General features: G+C 46.0%; 2 protein-coding genes across 3 annotated transcripts in view; one reads left to right on the forward strand and one right to left on the reverse strand.

The window, feature by feature from the left end:
• C7H1orf131 (chromosome 7 C1orf131 homolog) lies at nucleotides 1-12650 on the reverse strand. The gene is made up of 7 exons (XM_055810484.1): nucleotides 12517-12650; nucleotides 12081-12340; nucleotides 9467-9523; nucleotides 8274-8369; nucleotides 2072-2158; nucleotides 1014-1063; nucleotides 1-342 (listed from the first exon to the last, which is right to left on the reverse strand). The coding sequence occupies exons 1-7, from the start codon at nucleotides 12575-12577 to the stop codon at nucleotides 213-215; spliced, it is 741 nt and encodes a 246-aa protein (XP_055666459.1). The 5' UTR covers nucleotides 12578-12650; the 3' UTR covers nucleotides 1-212.
• Nucleotides 12640-18368, forward strand: part of GNPAT (glyceronephosphate O-acyltransferase) — a 21883-nt gene continuing 16154 nt past the window's right edge. The window contains exons 1-2 of one of the 2 annotated variants that reach the window (XM_055810482.1): nucleotides 12640-12876; nucleotides 16168-16359. In XM_055810482.1, the coding sequence (XP_055666457.1) occupies nucleotides 12640-12876; nucleotides 16168-16359 (429 nt within the window). The remainder of the gene's footprint in view (nucleotides 12877-16167; nucleotides 16360-18368) is intronic. The other variant, XM_055810483.1, reaches the window with a different exon arrangement.

Consider the following 18368-nt stretch of genomic DNA (forward strand, 5'->3'; position numbering starts at 1 on the left):
TAACATTCTTAATAAAAAGTGTTATTTTTATTTATAAAATGGTAAATTCTCATATTCTCCCCAAGGCAGAATGGAATACAGGAAATCCTGCAACAGAGAAGGTAAAAAAAAATCAGGATATCTTGGGAAGACAAGAGGCTCCATAAGTCTGTGTTGGTAACAACACGAATTCTGTCTTATGTGTATTGTCCATTTCACTCTGTATCGTAAGTTCATTTGATAACTTTAGATGATTTAATTTTCTTTATGTCATGGCTTTGCAGAATCAAGGTCCCATCTCTGAATTTTCCAACTTGTCCTGCAGGCCAGATGCTAGGCACCGACTTCTTCTTTTTGGCCTTCCTGAAATAGGAAGAGGAAAAACAAAAAGAATTAAGAGAAACAACAGAAACTCATGAAATCACTTAATATGGTGAAAAAGCCACCTATTTATGCAATCAGCATTTGGTATTATGGAATATCAAATCATAGCAGGTTAATGACACCAGGACATGTATTATCTGCATAGCCATTCAAAATTTGCAGCACATTACAGAACGATTTACATTTTAAAAAGTTTCGAAGCACAAGGGCTCTTGGTTAGAGAAAGGATAAAGTACGATCCAGTGAACCTGCTACACTATGATTAAGAGTACCACTTCACCGTTCAAGCCTCTATTTACTGTAGCTTGTGTTTTGCAGAAATTGTTTCTCAGGGCAAATGCTCTGAGTAAGTGGCATATCCTGCCTGGGTCCACGCAGAGGGGGTTCCATCCATCTCCCCTCCAGCTGCAGTCTTAGACATATCAGGGCAGAACTGACACATTTTCAGTTAAGCTGCATAACTAAAGCCTCTGAAACCACTAGACAGAGCAACATCACCATTTTGCGACTGAGTTCTGCACCGGGAGAGGTTCCTTCCACTGTGATCTGCACGGCTTCTGGTATAGGACTGTGCGTAGTTACACAGGGGAAATACACTGCGGAGGTTATACAAAAGCAAGTTAATTTTAACCCTGTTAAAAATGGCTTACCTCTCCTTCTGTTCCTTCTTCTTCTTCTTAAGAGAATCACCTTTATGCTCCTGTTTTTAAAGGTACATATTTTAATGGAAAAGGAACAGAGCATCTTGCCTAAACAAACATCTGCACACAAAACAAGCGGCAGCCTTTGCTTCACGGAGCAGCAGGCATTTAAAGCAGGTTGGGAGACCCTCGACAGGTCAACTGATGCCATGTGTTATGGAGGCACAGCTAGGAGTGCCCAGAGCCCTTCTTGTCACCTCATGGGAAGTACAGCCCCCTCCTGACCCACACGCTGCCCCTGCCATGTGAGCAGGCACAGATCCAGCCACACAAGGAGAGGCTTTTACTTCTTGGGCGTGTGACAGATCCTTTGGTCAAAAGATGGACTTGCTGCCAGGCAGGTGTGCTTAGTCACCTGAGTGTACCTGTCAAATGACAGGGTTCAGTCATGTCTGGTCATGCACTGGATGCACTTCGAGCCACATGACAGAGGAGAAGTAGGTCCCCTGGGAAAGAGGGTGGCAGAAAACAGGCTGATAGAGCAATTAGCCACCCAGCAGCCTGCTCCCACCTACATGAGGAGGCTCCATGGCGGGCAGGGAGTAGGCTCAGAGCCAGACAGGCTGCGCTGGTGGATGGATGCAACAAAAACCTCACCCTTGCTTTATAGAATGAGCAAGGTCCTAGATGGAACTGTGCTGATATAAAGCCAGCTGAAGATCTGGCTCTCTGTGGTTAGACAGCACGCAGCAAACTTTTATTGAAGGCCATTTTTTTGCCCCCTTAGAAGCAAAGGAATAAAACCCCCAACAAACGAACTGCTGGTTTTGTGTTGGTCTATCAGCCTCAAATGACGAGACAGTGAAACCCACCACAACACAAGCTTGACTGTCTGCTCTTCATACTGCACACAACCAGCTTTTACCGATGAGGTTACTCCTGCTGGAGCCAGGAACCCACTCCATGGGGAGCAGCAGCTGCCAAGCTTGGGCACTCCTCCTGCGCCTGAGGCATTACCTGTCAGGCTCTTGCATGCTGCCTTTTTATATAGAAAATTTCACACAAACCTTTTTCTTCTCATCATCCTTTGCTGTTTTTTTCTCTTTCATTTTCTCTTGGTAAGTCCTGTAGTTCACATGTTCCTTTCTGGGGGGCTGCAATGAAGATTGAGTGGGATACAACTGATGAAATTTTCAAATAGGTTCAGAAAATATTCACATACTTGCATAGACAATATTTTTCAGGTGGTGGTGGAGAAACATTAGAAATGGTTTATTTATTTTGGGTGAGAGGAAGGGTACTTTAGGGACATAAGGTAGACACATAGAAACCATATTTTTCTTGGTGGAGACAGAAGAGGGGGATCTTCATGCTCTACATCAGTCCTACAAGATTTTGATATACACACTGAACCAGAAAGAAAACCCATACCCCTCCCCATCCCCCCCAAAAGACCTACTTTTAATTAAAAAAAATAAATATTTTATTTAAATATTATTAAAATAGATTTTATATTTTTTTTACTGATGATAAACAAAACTAAAAAGCCTTCTCCACCTTTAACTCACAGGGAGAGTGAAGCTTTAATAAGCGAGCTCCTCCATCCAACAGTTTAGTTTTGAATGGCCTGACTAAAACTTAGTAAAAGTTGTTTTCCACCCCAATCAGTCACATTTCATCTATACAACATCTCTGATAACACAACCATACTAGTTTTCCAAAACTTTACAGAAAATAGACAATACAGAACAGAAAATGTAAAAATAAGGATGACGTGGGAGAAGCCTCAGGGCAGGGTATCTTGTGTTTTACAAAACCAGTGCCAAATCCCCTCGGGGTTTATTTTACCACTTTCCTTCACTGTAACAGTCAAGTGACTATAGAGGATGGAGACAAGGCGTTGTTTGACACTGATAACGTGGAGCTGTGATCCTGCAGCAAAGAAATAACTGAGGGAGTGCGAGAAGAAACCTGGAGGAGACAGAAACAAAGGAGGAATGTGGTTTCACCTCTAGAAGACAAGGTGACAGCGTGAACAGCAGAGAATAGCCTATAGTCAACAGTGGCTGGGCGCGTGGACAGTAGAGATTGACCAAGAATAAAGCTTTTAGTGATGCGTGTACAGAGCATAAACTTATAAAAGCTGTAACTAACAATAAAGGTCTTTGCTTCACCATCCTTGCAAAGTCCATGCCTCAGTCGCCACAAATGGTGACCCTGATGCGGGGGTCAATAAGCTGCAGACCATAAAGCGGTCGGTGGTGATGCCCAGCTGAACTCAAGAAAGCAGTGGTACAGAGAGCTGTTCGGTCCGGACCTCGTCACCTCTACAGGTGAGCAGATGGGGACAATATGGGTTCACATGTGTCAAGGGAAGAAAAATTGATATGCGACATAATGATGAAAATACTGGAGAGGAGAGGGGTGAAGTATGACGAAGCAGCTGTGAAACTTTTGCTTGCCTGGCTGCGCAAGCAGGGACTCGCTGTGGATGCCACAACAGCATCTCGCACTCAGCTTTGGGAAGAAAGAGGAAAGACGCAATTTGATGCGGCATCAAAGGGAGATTTTACGACAACCTCTTCTTTGACAATGTGGAGCTTAAGTAGGAGGCTTATGGAGCCCCGAACTGGTGGCATAGCCTGACCGAACCAGGATGTACAGAAATTCTGTGCGCCTATCACCTACAAAAAAGGTGAGCAGTCAGGAACAATTAGAGGGAAGTTATCCCGAGATCAACAGTGCAGCCTGGACATATTGCAACAGCTGCTTGCAGCTCAGCAACGAGCTGAGACGGGTCTGCAGCTAGTGACTCTGTTAGAATGGATCCGTGACAGTGCCGGACTTTCCACCTGATGGCACTTTGCAAATTCCTGCCTGGAAAGCGGTCGGCAGAAGATTGCATGATGCTGCCGCAGAGAGGGACTCCGCAACGGGAACGTATTTAGCACCCTGGTGGCAAATTCTGACTATTCTTCGCCAAGTGTGGACTAATTCTACTAACAGTGCTAAACCAGGGGAGGCTGTAAATTCCACTGACAGCATGGCTCTTCTCAAGACACCATCAACAATGTGGTGACTCCATCTGCACCTCCTCTGCCCCCAAAGCTCCTGTCGCCGATTGCAGCAACCCTCACAACACAGGACCAAGTGTGAAAACAGGACAACTCAGACAATGATTCCATTGACACTGATAAACCTTTTGATCCAGATCCTATAAATCTTTAAAAGGAACCAGACCCTTTTCCTCCCCACTCCCGATGCACTGACTGTTTTCAGGGAGAGTAAAAGGGGGTCTGGGGGATCACTGGCGGGAATGCAAGCGGAAAGCACTTAAGTGAGGGGATTTAGGAGTTGCAATGGCATGTCCAGTATTTCATCAGCCAAATCAGCCTCGAGAGTGGCAGCCTGTGCAATATGAGTCTGTTAAAGAGTTAAGAAAAGCAGTGCGAGAATTGGGGATTCATAATACATTTGCTGTGTCCCTTCTTGAAGCAATGGCAGAGCCTTATACACTCACACCACATGACTGGAGGTCATTGCTTCACATGGTACTAACTCCGACGCAGTATATGGTGTGGTTATTTGATTTTTGTGAGCTATGTGTAGTGGCCTTGATTGAAAAACCTTAATCAGGGAATTGCTGTTAATTATGAGCAGTCGGCTGGGGAAAATAATTATGCCAATTCCATGACTCAGGCAAGGTATCCCAGGGACAACTATTTGCCAATTAAGGAGGTAGCTATTAAGGCAGTCCAGATACTGGAGTCTGGGCAAGCCTCTAGAGAGTTGTTTGCCACAGCCTTGCAGGGTCCTAAAAAGTCATATACTAACTTTATTGATAGGCTCCAGTATTTTGCAACAAGTCAAGCATGAGAAAACTCAAGAGTTGCATTTAAAACAACGAGCTATGATAATGCCAATGAAGACTGCAAGTGGGCATTGCAGCCCTTTCGCAATTGCAACCCCAACACGTGTCAAATGTTTGTCACACAGAACAGCAGCCAGTAACTCGCAGGCTGAGTTCTGGAATGCAGCGCAACACATTTTTGCTTCTCTAATCTCTTCCGTAGGAATAGTACACACTCTTAACTTGCTTAGTAAATTAGGCTGCTAGCTTGCTACAGAAAGTAATACCACAAACGCTACTTTTTCTGGCTTATTAGCAGATGTTGATTCTGTCCATCATGTGTCGCTACAGAACCGAGCTGCTATTGGTTTCTTATTGTTAGCACAGGGACATGGGTGTGAAGACTTGGATGGGATGTGTTGCATGAATCTGCGTGACCACTCTGAATCAATTCACAAAAACATACAAAACTTAAAAGCCTTGAACAAAGATCTGCAGCAGAGCCAGAGGTGGGATGCCTTTGGTCTCTTCTCACAGCTGGGAAACTTTGAGCCACGGATCAAAAGTATTGTAGAATTTATTATAATTGCCTTAACCACCTTACTGATGTTTGCCTTATGTCTCCCCTGCCTTTTTTCCTGTATTCAGCGTTTAGTTGACCATAGCATGAATCAGGTCATGGTCACCCAGCTACATACAACCTTTGCCTTGACGCAATTAACAAGCAACAGAGAGGATGACGATGCCCCATCGAGAAGCAGAGCCTGGCCCGTGGCTCCGCAGACACAGAGCTGGCAGAAACCCTGCTGTGCCTGCACCCCGTTCTGCGCCAAGAGCTCCTTCCTGGGCAGTGTTCTGAAAGTGGTGTCGGCAAAAGATGCTGATGAAGCCACTGGAGGTGGAAATGCCTTTACCAAGGACAAACCTGCCTTGACACCAAAGCCAACAGAGCCCGAGACCAGTCTGCTGGAGAGCATGAAGGAGCTGAGAGCCATGGTCCCCGATGTTGCCGTGCTGAGCTTCCGCATCCAGGAGCTGGAGCAGAGCAAGTCCAAGGCACTGCAGACAGAGAACTCCAACCTGCAGCTCCGTCTGGAGACGGTGACATCTGAGAGCCAGGAGAAGATGGACACCCAGGCTGCCACCATCATCAAGCTGAACAGGGCACTGAGTGGCAAGCTAGAGTGAGAAGGAGCTGCAGGACGTGGTGAAACAGCAGGAAGACAAGATGATGCAACACATTGACCAGAGTGCGGAAGTCACAAGGCTGAAAGAAGAGGTCTCGCAGCCGAGTTGTGCGCTCCAGCGCACAGAGACAGAGGCCAAGGTGGTGTGGGAGAAGGTGCGAGCGCAGGAGCCCAAGGTGTCCAGGAGACAGTCCTGCTGTGGCAGGAGTTGGACAGACTACAACTGCTGCTCCTGGAGAAAGAGAATGAGAATCTGCTCTCTCTGACAAGTACCTGGAGCAGATCAGAGGGCTGGAGCTCAGGCTCCAGCACATCCAGAAAGTGCTGAGGACCCACGAAGAGATGGAAGAGAAGATGAAAAGGTCCTGTCAGCTGTCCCCGACATGGCAGCGAGCCGCCAGGAGCCCCACTGCCTGCTGCAGTACTTGGGCTTGAAGCCAGGCACTAGCAGCAAGGAAGCTGCCGAGCCGCTGTAGCCTATAGCATGAAACCTTCCTGGTTTTAATGCTGTAATTATTGACTAAGTAAAGTTTTGTTGGCTTTCCAAAAAAAAAAAAAAACAACCCAAAAAAAACCAACCAAAAAAAAAGTGACTTTAATAAGACTTAGAAAAACAACTGTGAACATAAGAATTTTCTTTCAATTACTCTTCTGTTTCTATAAATATGCACTTTCATCATGCGTGTTTTTCAGTTAAGGGGCAAAATGTGGAAACTAGTTGTTAGGATGACAACTGCAACCTAATCTAATTCCAAGCAATTTGAGCTAAAATGAAATTCATAATTTATGAACAAAATTCAAATGGAGTGCTACATATATATAAATGCTAGAACATAACCCTATTTTAGTGTGACCAGAATTTAGCATACAACTGCATCAGCATATTGACAGAATACTTTTGAATTCTTTTTTTTTTAAACCTCTAAATTGGGAACAACTCAAGGTGAAAAGACTTCAAATCCTCAGCTGTTGCTTCAGAAGGAATAAGTGTTCTTTGTGTACAGGTGAATTTAACACAGCTGAAAATCTGTATTGTGTTAAAAGTCAAATATCTGTTACACCTTCATCACCACCACCACAACCTTTAAGGTCAGTAGGAAAAGTATTCTGTACTCCGTTACAGCAGTGAAACTTCAGCTGAGCTGCATTAGTTTGTGTATTTAACTGCAAATCCTTTGGTGAAAATGAAGTTGTCACAGAAATTAGACTGTAACCTGAGTAACATACCATTTGATACCTTGTAAGCAAGAAAGATTGTGTCCCAACAGCATGCCATTCCCTACACTTGTGCCTAGAGTTATACTTGAGATCAGTTTGCGTGTGAAGTTTAAATGTAATCACACAGATATCTCAAAGTCCACAAAGATACATTACTGCTTAGGGTATTCTTGCAGTATAGCAGGTGCAAAAACCAGTTGTAAAGTAATGATCTAAGGAAGTGTTTTCTCTCAGGAACACCATTTTTTCACTTCTAATATATCATGCACAATGCAACATAATATCCCTCCATAAAGTGTCTTGTGGATAGAACGGTTTCTGCAAATTCGTATTAGAAATAAATGTTTGTATTTTCACCTGATGAAGTTGCCTAAGCTAAAGGATCATGACCTAGGCATTGTTACGAAACTCAAAGATAGTGACAACAGTGATGGAGAAGAGTGATTTAACATATAGTTGACTTATGGTTCATACAAGACTATTTTACACTGCAAAAAAGGTATTCATTCAGAGTTGTGGATGTACTGCATGTTCATGTAACAGGTTATCTGGAAGAAAAAAAAGAAAAAAAGAAAGGAACAAACAGTCTACAGTCCACGACACGTTTAAATAAACTTTTGTAATTGAAAAACTAAAAGGGAGAATTATAGAGGATGGAGACAAGGGGTTGTTTGACATTGATAACGTGGAGCTGTGGTCCTGCAGCAAAGCAGTAAATAACTTTGAGGGAGTGTGAGAAGAAACCCAGAGGGAACAGGAACAGAGGAGGAATGTGATCTCACCTCTAGAAGACAAGGTGACAGCGTGAACAGCAGAGAATAGCCTATTGTGAACAGCGGCTGGGTGCGTGGACAGTAGAGTCTGACCAAGAATAAAACTTTTAGCGGCGTGTGTACAGAGCATAAACTTATAAAAGCTGTAACTAACGATAAAGGTCTTTGCTTCACCATCCTTGCAAAGTCCATGCCTCAATTGCCACAAGTGACCACTTAGCACAAACCAAGCAACAATTACCTTGGCTCCCAGCATGATAGCACGCTCCTGTTCCCATACACGTTGTTCCTGCTTCTTGTAGCCAGTGATTCCAAACTTGTGCACTTCCAGACGAGCCTAGAACATTACAGAAAATTGCAAGCATTTCACTATTTGTCCTCCCTGTTGTAAAATAACACTTGACAGACCACAACAAAGTCATACTCCAAAGAAACCCTGGCAAATAGCTAAAATCAGCATGCTATAAAATAAAACTGAGTTTGGAGCTATACTACAGGACAGTTAACCACTCTCCATCTAATCTCTGTATGGTAAAGAATGTCAGGGAGACAATTTTTAATTTTCTTCATTTCACACAAGGAATAGAATGGAACATATCTTCTCCATATAAAAATGAATCATATGCTGCACAAAGAACAATGAAATGTGCTACCCACAGCACCCAGTGTTTACAGAGCGTCCTTGTTCCTTGGCTGCAGAGCACTTAACCAGTGAGAAAAACAGATGGGTAGATGGTGAAGTGGTTTAACTACACACATACATATAGAACACTCTGGCAAAACCCATGGTGAATTCATAATCTTTTTAAAGTCAGTAGTTAAATTCCCACTGTTCTCAGCAGTACAGAGCTCCACGCAGGATCTCCAGTGAGAGATTTCACTGGATCACAGCTCACCCCTGAGCAGAGGCCAAGCATATAAAACAACGTGCACAGATCTGTAAATGAATTGGTATCTAAGAAGGCCAATGCTAGTTATGGTCATATAAGAACAGATGAGAATAAAAAGACAAACGGAAAAAAGTCATCTGCTGTTTCAAAAATAGATGCCAATACACTTTTCTTCCCTCCCACACAGGATCAGAAATCTAAGATTAACACCACGGGGTTGAAAGAGCTATGCTGTTATTATGAGTACTCACATAGCTTTACATAGCTAACATATGGCGATCCTCCTCAAATTGCCATTGAAAGATCAGAACGAAAGGCCACAGAGCTCTAACACACCTCTCCACACAGCGCAGTGGACAACAGCCAGCATGCTCCTCCTGCAGCGTGGCATGCAGCCAAAATTACCTAGCAGGAAAATCTCACCTACAAGAGACAACCCTTCCTGGAAACGTTTCCCACCAGTCCCACCATAGCTTCCCCAAGGATATAAATACACATACCTGCACACTAAAACAGTGAGATTAGATAGGTCCTGCTGACTTACTTTTTCAAAGTTGAATTCTTGTTCGTTCGCATTTTTCTCTTCATCCACTATTTTGGTCTATAAACAAAACATATTGAATTAATATAACAAGTAGCACCAGTTCAAATGCTGATTGTGATAGTTTTTTGGAAAGCAGCGAAATGTAAAATGAGTTGTAGGGAAGAGTATACTTTAGAGCTTTCCAGCAATATCTTTCTCTAGCTTTATTACCTGGATTTATTAAAGCAGACAGTCTCAACGGCACTTTTAGTATGTAGGTATTACTGGGTCTTACTGGAACAACCTTGTACAATTTAGAGGGTACCTTTATAGCACAGTGCATATAGCTTTGTCCTGCATTTTCTTGCTTGGATGATCTGCTAACACTTACACAGAGTTTCATAATTCAGAAAGATATTAATAGATGCAATTAGTTCCTATACTTTCGAGTATAAATTACATTTTATAAGACAAAAACTGCCACATGTGAACTATGCATCACATGTATTTCTGTTTCCAAATCCATACCAAACTGTTAATGCAGGATAGGACATGAACTTTTAAGTCATTTTGTTTGAGACAGAGAGCACAGTGGTAATTGGGCATGTACTGATAGCTGGTAGCAACACAGAACAATCTTAATTTGCAACTGCATGGACAGGCATATCCAGCTTTAACTAATGCAAGAGAAAAAGCTCCAAAAGATACACTGTTAGCAAACAGCAGACCCCACAATGCTGTTTAAAGAAAACACTTGCTCAAAATGAGATTAGTGAAAACTGCATCTTTTCTACACTACGATTTACACAGAGACCTTCCATCAGCCGTTCTCAGTTTACAGAGGAACTCTCCAGGAGGGACAGACCATATCCCAGGAAGAAAAAGCAGTACAAAATCTCCAGGGAGGGCTCCACACCTGCTCGATATGGGAGTGAGACACTTCAGAGCAGTAATGCATCCCCCAGGGTTATTTTAGATTGTGTCCAACTCCTGATTTCAGGCAGGACATGCTGAACCTCCTCTCTGAGCGGATGCTCTGCCTGCAAGCGTGCTGATGCAGGCAGGCAGCACAGGCAGGGAAACTGCAGTCTGTTCAAGAGCATTTGTTTGTCTTCCCCTGTTTGCTTTCAAGGGCACTATCCCCTCTAAGGAAGCAGGAGTACTACCTACATGTTAAAACTGAACCTGAATGCTTTTAATACATTTCCTTTTCACTCTCCAGGCCATTAAGTCACATGGATTCACAGGATCAGGTCCCAGGGTTACATCAGGGCTTCCCTCTGCATCTGCCAGAGCTAGACCCAAACCTCTCGCAACTCTGCAAAAGCTTCTACACAAAACTGTCCATTTCAACCACAAACAAACCTGGTCGTTTTCAGAGCATTTTACTAACAAGCCTAACACCAGTCTTTTCAGGCTGAAAAATTTAAGTTGTAAAAAGCATAAGAAAATAGATATCTAGGGCAATTTTTAGAGGAAAACATGCTGGAAAAAGCACAGAAGTTTATGGTTTCAACTAACTGCTTGGTTAGACTCTTGAACTTCCCAGTTCTAAGCAGTCAAACCCCAGATACCAGTAAGTCTCCCTGAATTCAAGACTGCCATTGTGTTGGCTCATCGGAGCCTATTTTAGGATTGGGCTTCTGATGTTACAGCCATGAACATGACTCGAAGAAAAGAAGCAGAGAAGCTATAAAATCTGGAGACTAATCAACCCGCAAGGTACCCTCTGCTCAGTGTGGAAGGCTTCCAGCCAAGCCTATCCAGGCCTCTCTGTCGAAGCAACTCGGCTTCGGTTTTTGGTAGCACAAGGGCATTCAGCACCAACAAACCAAACCAGAGTTCTGAGATCTAATGATGTCACACACACACACCCCCAACACCAATCCTCCAAGACGCCTGTTGCTTGTCAACAGCCAAGCATTGCTGTGATGCCAGAGAAGAGGAGAAAGCACGGGCACCTCGCAGCCGCACCTACTGACAGGCACAGGGCAGCGCTCCCAACGCTTAAGCACAGAAGGAGCCGAGAGGCTTTGCTTCCCGTTTCATTCACTTCTTGCCATATTGGTCGTCCTATCCGCAGGTCAGTTTATTTTGTTGGGATACACCTGTTTCAAATACAGGATACTTATCCAGACATCTTCTGAGATAGGGGGGGGGGAAAAATAATAAATCTTCACCCCCTGCCCGCCCTGGTTCAGCCTGCCCCTACCTGTAGCCCTGTTGGGAATCAGCAGGGCTGGATGCCATCGACCTGGGCACAGATCCCCGAAGGATCCTGGACTTCCAGGCAGCTGTACTAACAAGAGGGAAGAAACTATGTACGGGAGAGGGAACTATGGAAGGTATCTCGCAATTTACGGTGGCAGACTGGGGAGACAGCAAAAAAAAAAAAGTCCCAAACATGCAGAGGGGTTGGTTTGGTTTAACAAGCACCAGAGAGGGGCATCCCAGGCCAGTGCCGGCTCCACCTCAAGTCGCCGATGTGGCTTTAAAATAAACCCTACGCCGTACAGCGCCGTGTGCTCAGCGGCTGGTGCCGCCCGGGCCGCCCGCCCCGTTACGGGACAGCGGCACCCGGCCTGCGGGAGCGGCGGAGGGGACCGCCCGGCCGCCCATCCGCCCCCGGCCCTACCTGGGCACCGCCGCTGGGTGCTGCCGCGGGGCTGGGCCGCCCCTTCCTCTTCCTCCCGCGGAACACCACGACCTCCACGGCGGGCGGCGCGGCGGAGGGCGGCGGGACGGCGGCGGCGGCGCCCAGCTCGGCTCGCAGCTCCCCGAAAAAGTCGCGGGCTCCGCGCCGCCCGCCCGCCGCCGGCTCCGGGCCCGGGATCCGCTCCGCCGCCGCGCCGGCCTCGGTGTCCGCCGCGGCGCTCCGAGCGCTGGGCTCCTCACCTGCGGGCCGCAACACACGGCGCGGGTCAGCTGCGCGCGGCCGCCATCGCTCCGCTTCAGAGTGAGCGCGCCCAGCCCCCCCCCTGCCCCGGCCCCCCAGGGAAAGCCGCGGCGCCGCCGGCTTCGGCGCAGGCCTCTCCCCGCCGGCAGCCCGCGGCGCGGCCCCGCTCACCCACCCAGGTCGTAGATGGCGCTGAGCACCGCCTCCAGCCGGCGGCACGGCTCCCGCGACCCCATGGCTGCCGCGGGGCGCCGGGCGGAAGGACGTTTGGTCCCGGGCGGCTCCCGTCGCCCCTAAGATGGCGCCGCCCATCGCGCGGTCCCCCCGCCCTCCGCCGCGCCTGCCGCAGCGCGCCGGGCAGCCGAGCCGGGGCGGCGCGGGGCCATGGGCGCTACGGGAGGCGGCTGCGGGCGGGAGGCCGCCGCGACGGGGTAGGGCGGGGGAGCGGGGCGCGGGGCGGCGCGGCGCAGCTCGCAGGACCATGGCGGCGGCGGCGGCGCCCGGGCGGGCGCGGCGAGGGGCGCCCATGTACTCGGTAGGCAGCGGGGCCGGGGGGAGGGGGGCTGCCCGCCTCGCCCCCGCGCCCTGGCGGTGCCGTTCGCTCTGAAGCGGAGTGACGGCGCCAGGCGCGACCTTCCTCGCCGGTCTGGGGCCCGGGGGCCGCGGCGGCCGCGCTCCGCAGGGAGTTCCGAGGCTTGTGGTGGGTGTGGGTGTGTGGCCCGCAGCCTGCCCGGCCCGACCCCGGCGCGGGGGCTGCGGGGGGCGCCGAGGCCTGTCCCGGGCCTTGCGGGGGCAGGTGGCGGCCGGGCGGGACCGCACGTTCCCCCCTCACGACTTCACCTCCCCCGCCGCTGCGCACCCCGAGCCCGCGTCCCCTCAGCTGCTTCCCCAGCACCTGTCGTGTCGCGACAGTCACAGCTCCCGATCCCGAGCGCCGCTTCTCCCCCCGCCCCGAGCGCCGTGAAGCACCGACCAGAGCGGTGGGGCCCACCTTCAGGGAGGTGCTGGCCGGTGGCCGGCCTGGCAGATGGTGGCGGCGGTGGAGGGGCTGAAGCGGGTTCTCCTGCGTTGACACCAGTGACCTTGTTTTCCCTCTGCAGCTCCTATGCCAGCCCCAGACCAGGAGATTTGGGTGTGGGTGCTAAACCCCCCTCTCTGCTTGCATTTGGAGGGGGGACTGGGGGAGGAGGGAAACAGCTGGTTTTGCCAGAGGTTCCCAAACTTCTCTCCTGTGCCTCCTTGGCTGTACGCTGCTATCCCAAGCACGATGATCGTGAGCACCCATGTTTTATTGCCGCCGAAGGTTGTACGGAGGCAGGTGTGTTCCAGGCTCCTGCTGTGTTGCTGTTGTGCTTCACCAGGGTTGCAGGAACAGTGCGTGTAGCTGAATTTTCTGATGCCAAGGTCACCAACAGCACATACTCTGTGTGCTCTCTACCAGTTGGCAACTGAAGCTGGACCAGCAGCTCGGCTGTCATGTGTAAAAGCACCGTTCTTCTTTAGCGGTTGGTAAAGTGTGTGTTTTGGCTCCCTCAGCACTACTCATGGACAGGGTATGAAAATAACAATTGCCATGGAGAGCAATCAGTTGCACATCAAATCTGGAAGGGTCAAAAAAGTAGCAGAGAGGTGACTTTTCAATGGGCCATGACCTTTGCAAAAGCACTCACCAGAGCCGTGTTGGGGAACAGCTGTAGCAGCGCGGTGACTGCTGATGTGGCTGATGATACCCGAGCTGAGTGCTGGGTTTCTTTGTCTGGGTTTTGTGTAGTTGCACATCGCAGGATTTAAACTTTGGTAGTTGACCTAAACGTTGCTTAGATTCTTTGAGCAATGACTTGTCACATACTGATCTAAGCAGGTGTATATATAGAGCCACCTAATTTTTCTGATTCTGTTCTGAGCTATCTTTTTTCACTCTTACAGAGCATAAGGGATTTTATTTTCTGTTTTATTTTTAATCATGGGGGTTGATATAAGGTGTCAGTGTCAACAGATGGCTAATACAAACTATTTTCAGTCTTAACAATCTCTTGCAAAACACCAGCTAGCTGAAAGCTGTGGAATAAAGATTGAAAACTGTAATGCTAAATCTTGCAGGGGAAAAAACCCTAAAAGTTTTAAATGAATACAGGCCTGGGTTTAATACCTTGTATAGGATTGTTTTAAATGTGCCTGGAGAGTTCATTCTGCAGTTAACTGTGGGACAATTCTCTGAAGTACAGTAATGGAAAGAAAATTTGGATGTTTTCCCAAATGGTACCATAGTAGAAGGATGGTATCCAAATTTGACTCTACTGGGGGGGGGAAATATGAGAAGGTCAAACATTACAGTAGGATTTGTGTTCCCTGATAAAATGAAAATGCCTTTTGATACAATTGAGACTTTGAAGGATTTGTTGTGCTTCTTAAGTGGAGGTATTCCCAATTTGTGGGATTTTTTTTTGTTTTGTTTTGCCAAAGTGTCTTGATGAATGAACAGGAACTAAATGTTTGCTCTCTACTTTAAAATGTCAGCTGCTTTGATGGTGTTGCTGATGTGGCTACGGTCAGCTGGCAGTGAAACCTGACTCCCTCTCCAAAGGTTGAAAACCCAGCTGCCATTGCTGGGCATTTTGCTTGTCTGTTCCTGGTGTTCCTCCATGTGTTTGCTGGCCAGGCTTTCCTCTCAACATCAGAAAAGGTCGTTGTAAGAGCTGATGAAACAACATGCTTTATCCTTCATTATCAGGTTGGTTCTGCACAGGTTGTGTATAGGGAGAGGAGGCAGAATGAATGAAAGGGGTGCCTGTGCTACCCTTCAGGTGGTGCTGTAGGGGAAGACATAAGCATTTTTATTTTTAGCATCTTCTTCTAATAAATATACTTGATCACAACCAATACGTCTATATTTATGTTTCACAGAGGCTTGCTGCAGTTGCCTTCCTTGTCTGGTGGCTATTGCTGATGTTTTGAAGTTCAGAGAAATACAGTTTCAGTTATGGAAAGACTGAGGCATCATTCATACGAACTGTGGTGTTATAGGAGATAATAGGAGACATCTCTCTCCAGCGCAGGGGATGCCTACTGGCTCAAGAGGAGTTTTGTCATCGAGATTTCTGCAGTGGGGTGGATCCACAATTAATTCTTCACGTACTGTTTGCTTTCCTGCTTAGCAGTGGTGTTGGTTGCTTAGAGGCTGTGTTCTCTTTTTACCTATGTGTGCACCATATTGCGTTTTGATCTTCATGTGGCTGATAATGGTTCTTTTGGTTTGTTCCTGCCTGATTGTGTTTTATGTATCTTACGTCCAAGCTTGGGGCAGGCCAACACAGATCACTAATGTCCTTGATGCAGCTAAAAGTAGCAGGGATTATTTTTTTGTGTTCATGATTGTGTTTTTCTAATATCATTCATGGCATTGTCTTCATGCAGCTGTGAGAGTTGGAGCCAAAGGTGTTTTAGTTAATACCTATTAATCATGGAGAGGCTGGAGGCAAGGCACTTTAACTTTCAAAGCCCAGGTGTTCTCTTAACTTCTTCCTGTTGGGCAGAATTAAGTAACATGTGGCATAGGGTGATTTGGGGATCTTTGAGGTTGGGAAGGGTTGGGGGTTTGTGTTGGCTTTTTTTTTTTTTTCTCTCTTCTTTTTAGTTTGTTTCTGCAGTGTTGTTCCAAGCAGGTAATTGTTCATGCACTGAGAGTGTGGAATGCAGGCTCTATAGAAAGCTAAAAAGAAACCCCAAACACTGCGAAAATGTTGCATGCCATTACCTTGGTACTGCAGCCAAGCAGACCACTGAATGGCTCGAGACAGTGTCTCATTCTGTATTTGTATGTTCCTAGCAGAAAGAGCTCACATCAAAGAAAAGAGATGAGTTTGAAGATATCTTGGAGGAAAGACGATTGTCCAGTGACTTGAGATATGCGATGAAATGCTATACTCCTGTGATCTACAAGGGACTTTCACCTTGCAAGCCAAATGCTATCAAAAGTGCTGTTCTCCAGTCAGAGCAAGTTCAATATGTTATCAAGCAGGTGAGTCTGGACACTGAGCTGTAAGACGAGATAAATTGAGCACAGCCAAGATTTCTGTGGCAGCAGGGGAAAAAAAGATTATTGCTGACCTTGTCAAACATGATAGCTGTAGTTGGAAGGATGGTCCAAATAATCAGTAGCTGAAGAGCTGTACTCTGTTGGCAGGAAAAACAAATATCAGTTTACCGTGGACTTGCCACTAAAGCTGTTGGATAGCTCACTGATGAAATAGTGTTTTGAGTTTGCATATACAACACTTCACCACCTAACCTATCTAATGTGCTTGGCTTTCCCCCTGCCCCCTCCTCCACTGTCCTTGCCACAGAACAACACTGTGAAAGTCATAAACACTCTTCTTCTTAATAGACATTTTTGTACCTTGAGGATGCCTTGTAGGGATTTAATAGGCAAGTGGTATATTGATGAATCTGTCATAAATGCTACTTTCCCTAAAATGAGGGTTAAATTTCACAGAGAATTCTTTGAATTAGAAACACTGTCTGAGATGTAACTATTTTTGTTTTGAGATGAAGGGCAGCTGCTACTTTGTAATGAATAAAATATTTTATAGTCAAACTGGCTGATATTTTACATTGTGTTGAAATGGCTGAAATAAAAAGTGTGTGTTAGTTAGCAGAGTAACTATTTTCAGTATTGATGGAAAGTAATTCCAGGCCAATAGAAGTATATATGATGGTTTGGTTAGTCCTGAGTGAGTGGCTACCCTAAAATTTTTCTGTTGTTTTTGTAAATGGTCAGTGTTACCTATGATACATCAAAACCTGTTACAAAGTGACAGACTACACCATGTTCTACAAAGTATATAGCCATCATGAATTGCCAAGTAGTATGAAATAAAATAATAAAAAAAAGAATCTTTCAACTTTAGAAACATTAAAACATTTATTGAAAGAAAATATTTTACAAAGGATTTGATAGGACATTTTTTTGATGTTTTCTTCTGAAGTGCTGCTTTTTTGATGGAAAATTGTTTTCCTGGCTAGTGTCAAGTGGTTGAGGGTGGTTAGCAGACCTGCCATTCCAAACTAGTTATCAGCTTTGCACTAGAGATTACTGGAAGTATCTAACTGAGACTGCCTTTGGCAATATGCCCAACAGTCTATGATCAGTGGGCCTCCTGTCTGGGCAGGGGTTACACAGGCGTAATAGAATTTGTTCTTGTTACAAGTTGCTGAGGTTACTAATGTTCAGTATGTGAAATTAAGTGCATTTGGTTTAGCTTGCTCTATATGACTAGTCTGAGGTTTTGATACCTGATTTTGGGGTGTAAGTGTTTAGTTCTGTAGTGGGTGTGCACTTAATTCAGGCAGGATCAGCTGTGTGGTAAGCCTTTTATTGGTGAATGAGAACAGTATCTCTTTCCCATTTAAAATGGTTAAAATAATCAGTTATAGCTACATGTGGAAATACACAGGATGAAGGGTAATGCATTTATTAAAACACAATTGAACCAGTAGATATGATAGTAAGGTGGTATATGGAGGTAGATTGGAAGAGATGGATTTTCTCGTATGTCACAAAATAGAAATAATAGGTAAGCAGTGCTGGTGTTTAAACAGCCATGCTTTTTTGGAGGCTTTTTCTTCTGCCATTCTCTTTCCTCCATGTTCAGTTAAAGGCATGTTCCTCACTCCGTAACAGTAAAAGACTAACTTGCCCATTAAATATTTCTAGAATCAAAGTATCAAATAGGAGGGGCAACCATTATTTAAATCTGTTTTAAGAAACTTCAAAAGGGAGTAAGCATAGCAACAGAAAAAGGATAACCGATACGCAAAGTTTGTAGAGACAGCGCTTTGTATGCATTTCAACTGACCATTGCCAAAGTAATACATTACAAAGAAACTGAATGGTGATAGGGCTGAGGTTCTTCAGCCAAGTCTTAAAAATCTAACCCAAATGCACTTGAAAGATTTACATTGTGAATATCTCTGCAAACATAGGTTTAATTTTATTAGTCAAAGAAAGTAGCATACAGCCTTCTTCAG

The sequence above is a fragment of the Falco peregrinus genome, chromosome 7, assembly GCF_023634155.1.
Source record: "Falco peregrinus isolate bFalPer1 chromosome 7, bFalPer1.pri, whole genome shotgun sequence".
NCBI classification, from domain to species: Eukaryota; Metazoa; Chordata; class Aves; order Falconiformes; family Falconidae; genus Falco; species Falco peregrinus.

What these genes read in the sequence shown, in the direction of transcription:
- C7H1orf131 (XM_055810484.1), bottom strand. Translation starts at nt 12,577, where the DNA reads ATGGGGTCGCGGGAGCCGTGCCGCCGGCTGGAGGCGGTGCTCAGCGCC. An exon ending in AAGAATTCAACTTTGAAAAA is followed by an intron (nt 8,370 to 9,466) that starts GTAAGTCAGCAG and finishes GTAATGTTCTAG; the next exon opens with GCTCGTCTGGAAGTGCACAA. An exon ending in CTATCATGCTGGGAGCCAAG is followed by an intron (nt 2,159 to 8,273) that starts GTAATTGTTGCT and finishes TCTTCATTGCAG; the next exon opens with CCCCCCAGAAAGGAACATGT.